The sequence below is a fragment of the Pieris napi genome, chromosome 6, assembly GCF_905475465.1.
Source record: "Pieris napi chromosome 6, ilPieNapi1.2, whole genome shotgun sequence".
NCBI lineage: Eukaryota > Metazoa > Arthropoda > Insecta > Lepidoptera > Pieridae > Pieris > Pieris napi.
In genome coordinates, this window is record NC_062239.1 from 10,169,064 (window position 1) to 10,176,865 (window position 7,802).

General features: G+C 31.2%; 3 protein-coding genes across 4 annotated transcripts; 1 reads left to right on the forward strand and 2 right to left on the reverse strand.

Moving 5' to 3' along the window:
* Nucleotides 1-291: 291 nt before the first annotated feature.
* LOC125050399 (gastrulation defective protein 1 homolog) lies at nucleotides 292-3,184 on the forward strand. Its single transcript, XM_047650240.1, has 4 exons — nucleotides 292-1,087; nucleotides 1,259-1,370; nucleotides 1,779-1,974; nucleotides 2,048-3,184. The coding sequence occupies exons 1-4, from the start codon at nucleotides 596-598 to the stop codon at nucleotides 3,165-3,167; spliced, it is 1,920 nt and encodes a 639-aa protein (XP_047506196.1). The 5' UTR covers nucleotides 292-595; the 3' UTR covers nucleotides 3,168-3,184.
* A 242-nt stretch (nucleotides 3,185-3,426) lies between these two features.
* LOC125050468 (39S ribosomal protein L39, mitochondrial) lies at nucleotides 3,427-5,754 on the reverse strand. The gene is made up of 8 exons (XM_047650351.1): nucleotides 5,563-5,754; nucleotides 5,316-5,495; nucleotides 5,072-5,172; nucleotides 4,540-4,681; nucleotides 4,115-4,333; nucleotides 3,882-3,995; nucleotides 3,683-3,798; nucleotides 3,427-3,565 (listed from the first exon to the last, which is right to left on the reverse strand). The coding sequence occupies exons 1-8, from the start codon at nucleotides 5,633-5,635 to the stop codon at nucleotides 3,491-3,493; spliced, it is 1,020 nt and encodes a 339-aa protein (XP_047506307.1). The 5' UTR covers nucleotides 5,636-5,754; the 3' UTR covers nucleotides 3,427-3,490.
* Nucleotides 5,755-6,155: 401 nt separating this feature from the next.
* On the reverse strand, nucleotides 6,156-7,150 carry LOC125050469 (EKC/KEOPS complex subunit TP53RK). Of its 2 annotated transcripts, none has more exons than XM_047650352.1 (2): nucleotides 7,016-7,150; nucleotides 6,156-6,920 (listed from the first exon to the last, which is right to left on the reverse strand). In XM_047650352.1, exon 2 carries the CDS (start codon nucleotides 6,906-6,908, stop codon nucleotides 6,186-6,188), a length of 723 nt encoding a protein of 240 aa, XP_047506308.1. In that variant the 5' UTR covers nucleotides 6,909-6,920; nucleotides 7,016-7,150; the 3' UTR covers nucleotides 6,156-6,185. The 2 variants fall into 2 exon arrangements, with proteins under 2 accessions (XP_047506308.1, XP_047506310.1); XM_047650354.1 differs by having other exon boundaries at nucleotides 6,156-6,947; nucleotides 7,016-7,123.
* Between the last annotated feature and the right edge of the window lie 652 nt (nucleotides 7,151-7,802).

Genomic DNA, 7,802 nt, shown 5'->3' on the forward strand with positions numbered 1-7,802 from the left:
ACGATTCTATACAATAGTTATAGAAATAATCTAACATAAATTGATATTAATCCTAGAACAAAACCAAAAATAAACTCCAAGCGTGCCTATAACTGAACTATGAATACGTATTTATATATTTATATCTAATACTTCAAGATCAAAATTTTATACAACTTAAATAATATATATTTTTGATGCATTTTGAAATTACCTCTAGAGTGTATTAAACAACTAAAACTTAAGGGGTATTTGAAGTTGGTCCTACATTCTAATTTCTACATCCTACATACAACATTCTGATGCAGTTGCCATCGCTGATGACATATCCACATATCATCAATATGATATATCCATGTAGCGCATAAAAACAATTTACAAAATACTATAAAGTAGAATAACAATATAGTATACACATTTATGTATTATTTTGTGTTTTGTTACTAAAAATTATTTTTACATTACTGTTGCAATTTTAAATCAATGATTTTTTTTTAAACCTTAAATGTAATTTAAGAAATATTATTAATTGAATATAGCATAGTGATAAGTGTATTTACAACTTAATGTTTAGCATTAATATTTTGTTTAATCTTTAATAAATTGAATTGTGACAATGAGTAAAAAACCCATATCATTTGGTAAAATAAGTCTCAATTTTCAAAAAGAAACTAGTGATAATGAAGCTTCATCGGGTTTTGGCACATTTGGACGACCCATTCAAGAACAGAAGGAGATCGAAGAACTATCAGATGACTTGGAAAACCAGCATGTTCATCGAGTTATGGGTATAAAAAATTTTGGAAAAAAAGCTAAAAACTATGATATTGAAGAAATGATGGAGCGCGCAAAGAAAACTGCACAAGAAGTTGCGAAAAAATCAATGGAATCTAAATCAAAAGAAGATAATGATGGGGATGTTATAGGTCCTTTGCCACCAAATTTAGGACATGATGATATAGGTCCTCCTATTCCTTCAAATCTTATAGATAAAGATAAAGAAAACACAATAATAACTAAGCAAGATGGAGAAGACAGCTATGATGAGCTCAGTGATTCTGATGATGAAGAATTACCTTTAGAGAAACAAATACCAAACACACATGAGGTAGATAATGTCCATTATCATTATATATATATTATAATTGAACAATGCTGCAAGTGTTAATGCCTTAAACAATGTTTAACTGTTAGTGATATTCAAACTCCTTTGTCCACTTCAACCAATGTTATAATACTATTGGAGTGAAATACTCTTAATACTTACGTTATGTTACAGGTAGAAATGCATCATGGTTCTAAAGCAGTAGTAGCATTAGCTGTGGACCCATCTGGAGCACGACTGGCTACTGGATCCATTGATTATGATGTTTCATTTTGGGATTTTGCTGGTAATGTTGATCAAAAAATACTTGTAAAAACAAATAAATTAACAGAGATGTAGGTTATTGGTAGTAGACACCCAATGGATTTGTGGTCTAAGGGCTCTCACAAACTTATAGTTTATGAGTAGCAGACATTAGCTTAGAAATAATTGTCGAATAAAGTTTAACTAAAAGCTCTTACAAGTTTGTATAAAGTTCAAAGCTTTTAGTAGCTGAAATAGTACCATATATTTTCATTACTATGTAGACAAAATAGCAGGCAGTAGTATTTAATAGGCCTTCTGAATATCATCCTACAAAGAGTTAAATACATGAAAAGTTTAACACGATAAAAGAAAAGAAAAATAAGCTACAATAATACAACAATAATTTATTTGTGTCCAAAATTAAGGACTTTTTTGACGTAATTTACAGGCATGGATTCCTCTATGCGTTCATTCCGCACCCTACAACCTTGTGAGAACCATCCAATTCGGGCCCTACAATACTCTGCTACTGGGGATTCCATACTGGTAGTCAGTGGCTCTGCACAAGCTAAAGTTTTAGATCGAGATGGATTTGAAGTACTGGAATGTGTTAAAGGAGATCAGTATATTACAGATATGGCAAAGTTAGTGTAATTTTGTAGAATATTTCTTGATATGTTATATATTCCTTTCTTGATAAGCTATATATTTTCACAGAACCAAAGGACACACAGCTGCCCTAAACAGTGGGTGTTGGCATCCACATATCCGTGAAGAATTCATGACTTGTTCTCAGGATGGCACTTTACGCCTGTGGTTAACTGAAAATCCTAAACAACACAAATCTGTTATAAAACCTAGGCAACAGGGTGGCTTAAAAACCAATCCTACTGCTTGTGCATTTTCAAGAGATGGAAACACTGTTGCTTGTGGCTGCTTTGATGGCTCAATACAAATGTGGGATCATAGAAAGAACTTTGTCAACACATCTTGTGTTTTAAGAGATGCTCATCAAAAACAAACAGAAATATCCAGCATTGCATTTTCATACTTAGGATCATATTTTGCCAGCAGAGGAAATGATGACACTCTCAAACTGTGGGATTTAAGAGCATTTAAAAAACCTTTAAACATATTTAGTAATCTTTTCTCTAGATACGAACAAACTGATTGTAATTTCAGTCCAGATGATACAATGGTTTTTACAGGTGAATCACTTCAAAGGAACCAAGACGTTGGACAGTTGTTATTCTACAATACAAAGACATTTGAAACGGTCACAAATATTGAAGTAACCAAATCGCATGTCATCAAAGCCATATGGCATCCGAAATTGAACCAAATTTTTATAGGCTGTGGTAATGGAGTTGTTAAATGCTATTATGATAACAAGAGAAGTTTACGCGGTGCTAAATTGTGTATAGTCAAAACTCATAGAAAGAGACAATCTGTAGAAGTTGTTAGCTCTCAACAAATTATTACACCTCATGCATTACCATTATTCAAACAAGAGAAGTTGAGAACAAATAAGAAGAAAATGGAAAAAGAGAGACTGGATCCTGTTAAGTCTAGAAGACCAGATCTTCCCATAACTTCAGGTCAAGGTGGAAGAGTTGCAGCTTCAGGAAGTACATTAAGCTCTTTTGTGATAAGAAATTTGGGCTTGAGTAAAAGAGTGAATGATGAACAAGATCCGAGGGAGGCTATTCTGAAATATGCTAAAGAAGCAGAGGAGAATCCATTCTGGGTGTCGCCTGCTTATAAAAATACACAACCAAACACAATTTTTGCAGATGAGGATGGACCCTCTGATGCTAAGAAACCTAAAAGCGAATAAATAAATGGAAAATAATATTTTGTTATTTCACTGATATCTTTTATAATATCTTAGTTAATATGTTATTTTGTAATGCCAAAGGTCAACATATTTTTTTAAATCTGTAATATAGTCTACGGTCTTGCCATTATTATTTAAAAAAAGGTTGGGAAAGTTAATAACTGAACCCAAAACAGATTTTAAATACTAAAAATTCACCTAATACTCTGACTTACAATTACCCTGTTGTATTTCTTTGAAGAGCAAAAGAAACTAAGAATTTTTCTAAAGATTTTATTAAGATGATTCCTTATTAAAGCTATAAACTACATAAAACTATACTATTAAGCACTTGCTGCTATACTTTGCTGTGGTTCCCGTGTATCTACAAATGGATTGATTGGTGAACGGGCTGAGTTCTGGAATAACAATAATAAGATATGGTGGATAATTAACAATCACTTCAATCTTTTGAATTAATAATAATTCTAATATAACAAATTAATTATAAAATTAACAATATTCTATAATCTCACCAATTTTTTAGCTCGTTCTGTGAGTATTGAGAATGCAAAGTGATTGAGGACCACTCCAGTTGGTAAAGCTACACCTTGAAACCTATAGAGTTGCTTTACTTCACTCTCTGAAGTACCTGAAAATTTTATTAAATTTAGACATATCATATCTTGGTATAGATTATTATTTAAAGTATGAAATGGTAATTCAAGATCTAACCTGTAATCTTATGTACGGAACAAATTGCAAGTTTTCCAATTTGTGCAGTATTGCTTATCAATGGCCCTTTTGATATGTCCACATGTTTATCTACTTTGTATAATGTTACTTTTCCTGCAACAGCATATTAAAATAGCTAAGTCTGTTAATTTATTTAAAAATAAGAGACAATAATTTTGCAATAATAAGAATAACTAGAAACTTTGAATGTTTTATACTACAAGTAAACCTACCATTAGCCCTAGCAATACTAGGTATTTGACTGCTTTTATGTTCATTTTCTACAAACATTTCCATAGCCAATTGTTCCGAAACATCTAATCTCTCTATTGGCAAACCCTTTCTGCTCAGCATTACATATTCCGCACTCAAAGTATGAAGCTCTTGTTGAGTCGGTTTCCAGTCAGGGAGCGATGGTAAGTCTACATCATAGATGAATGAACCACTGCGGACTGAAATAGTCATGTGAGTGTTTTATTCTCCAAAAATAATGTTAAACATATTGTCATGTCACATTTATCTGAAGAGATAATATCCATTTTATTTAAAAAAAAATTAAAAGTAACATTTTCAAGAGGTATACAATAAGGTACTGGTATATTGTTATATAATATAGAAGTGAAGAAGTGAAGTCCAACAAAAAATAAAATCTATTTACTGTCAGGCCCAGGAAAGCTGTGCAATTTAACAGGTACATTATCTTTGAATGCTGCCGTCACACATGCACCAAGAACTAGTGAGCAACTTCGCCAGAAAGCTTTGTTAACTTGCTGCGGCTCAGGCACATTAAAGTTTTGCAACTGAAAATATAAGGTAACAGGTAATTTAGATAGTAATATGTTTATTAACAATCTTAACATTATTTTTGGCAAAAGTTTCAACAGATATATGGATGTAAGTATTAAAAAGTTATAATATTCATATTATAACTTTTTAATACTTACTATAGTACTATTTTATATGCTATACTCAGAAAATTCCATTAAATTTTAATGATTATATTAATCACTTAAATAAGTTTTATGGTAAACTTATCTTATTAGAAATGTCTTTAAAACAGTGGTAACAGTATAAGGCCTTAAATATCAGTCTGTGTTGCAACTTGTTTAGATATATTATTATTATTAATAATCTACTATTAGTAGGAGATACTTATGTAACAACAACAAAAAAAATAAAAAGGTAATCACTTCTAAACTGCAGCTGTCAGTAAGAGGCTTGTGCATATCCCAATACACAGTTCCATCAAGAAGAGCTAAGGCACTGGTATCAGCATGCCACTCACTCAGATCTGAAATATACAATTAAACAAATAAGGCAGTTAAACCTACCTAATAATATAAATATTATTAGGTATCATGAAGCTGAGTATTGTACTGTTGTAAACATTAAGAAAGATAGTAAGTAATAAATCAGAATATTATTAAAACTCACGTTTAGCACAGTCATATGGTGTTGATATATCTTTGTTCATAATCAAAGTGCAGTCTTTAGGTATCCCTTTATAATTTATTTCTATCTTTTCTATTCTTCCCACATTTTCTATTTGGCGTTTTTTTTCTAGCATGAACAAATGGTGTCTACGGTCTATTGCGTCTTGTGAACTTAGGAATCCTAAAATTGTAAAGTTAATGTTTAGCAGAAAATCATCATTAGGCAAAAGAATGATGTGAAAACTTACTTTTCGATAAGGTAGTCGTAATATTCTGATTGTAATTAAACGATTTGAATAAACACTGGACATTCCGCTTCATTCTGGCAAAATTTAATACAATTCTAAACACTATTCATTAAATTCTTCTAACGAAACCCTAAAAATTTAACTTTAAGCGTGTTTTAGGTTATATTATTATTTTGTAATAGTCACAGACTTAAATCATAACCATGTAAATTTCATATATTGCTCTGTGGACTGAATATATTTTTCAGAAATACGCACAGATTATTTATTAGAACATAAAAATAATAGATTACGCGTCCGTGATATTGCGCCTCTGACTCTTCTAATAATTATTATGGGTAGTCCAAGGAAGACGGCGTTTTAATAATTATGTCTGCATAGAGTTGAGCATCTGATCTGGCACAGGACAAGACACGCTTCACGAGACTGACGCACAGCCTCCAGGAATGGAGAGACGAACTATTAATAATTAATCTATGGTTACCAAGAATGAACTGTTATTAATTAATATATGGTTATAATTTTTACATCAAATAATAACATATTACAAGAGTTTTAACCGTATACAGATATAACAATGAAACCAGCTAAGACTGGCTTAAACAATTTATTTTATCTTAATCTTAACCAACCATAGTCCTCTTTCTGCCCCTTGCTCTAACTTCTTCAAATTTATTTATAACTTCCCTAATGTTATAGGATTTATTCTTTGTTTTAATGTTTTGATAAGATTCTAAAATTCTAGGAAACAAATCTGGACAGTCATTATGTGTGCTTATAATAGCTCTTTCTAACACATATAAATCTACACCCATATCCTCTGCACTAGATGCTGTATGAGACAAGCCAAAATCAATCATTACTAATTCTATGTTATCCTGTTCCAAAGATTTTGAAACATTGGAGGCAGGATTTTTTTCAATAATTAGAATATTGGAGGTAGTCAGATCACCATGAATAATACTACTTTCATGCAACTTTCGCACTGTCTCTCCAATTTTTTGGGAAAGTATATTAAGATTATCGGATCCATCGCCTGTTTCAAGCTTTTTAGTGTTTATGATAAAATCTTTTGCTGTAATACTATTTTCAAAATGCTGCATATATATACGCCTTCGGTCAAAATCAACTAAATATAATGTTGGAGTTTTAACACCAATTGTCTTACAGCGAACAATTGATCGGGCTTCATTCTTAATTCTCTCTTTTGTTATAGCCTCATCTAAATCTGGATGTCGATATTTCTTTTGAAATCGTTCCTTGATAAGCGTTGGTTTTCCTAAATAGTTGCACACTAACAACTTAGCTTCAGCACCTTGTTTTAATAACTTGAATTCTTCACACATTTTCACATAACCCTAAAACACGAATTTCCAGACAGTAAACTATATGTAATTGTTTATTAAATATCTTACCTCGCTACTCGCTCTTTTAGATTATTATTAATATTTACCTTTTAATGAGTTACATATATTAATGTTTATAGGTCGGGGAAAATAATTAAAAATGTGTTTATTTACACATATTATTTACATACAAATATTGACTTGACATTATCAAATACGATAGTTGATACTTGACAGTGATTCTGACATATGTCAAAGGGACATTGTGAGGACTGAGGAGTGAGGAATGAGGATGTTAATTTCCAATTTTGCCGGTCGACGAATTCCGAAGTACGCTGTCCGATCAATAATATTATAATTATATATTTAAAGATATATTTAAAGACTTAGGATTTAGATTTTAGAGACGCAAAAAATTATTGCCTTTCCGATTATGAAGACAACGAATGTTGAAAAGCCCAAAAATCCTAATAAGTTGTGTTTATAGATTGCAATGGAGATATTAGGTAGTCTTTCGTTACGTTCTCAATACAGCATCAAATATAGCTTGGAATAAGATAATAAAGCATACCTGAACCTCTAACTTTACCTGTTATTCTGAAATAATAGCATAGTTAAAGTCAAGTTATATTAAGGCATAAAGTAAGACCCACCACCCGAAAAAAAACCCGCGAAACGTTTACCATTTCCGCGTACATACATTAATTTCATAAATGGGACACTAAATTGATAATTGACCACATAATTAAATATAATGTAAATATGCAGAACTTAAATCGAAAGCATTTACATTTATTATGCATTTACATTTTGCTAAAAATTATTCTTTAAATTTTAATTATTGGAGACAAAAAGAACCGCAAGTTGAGTTAAAATTGTTTAGCAGTCCAACAA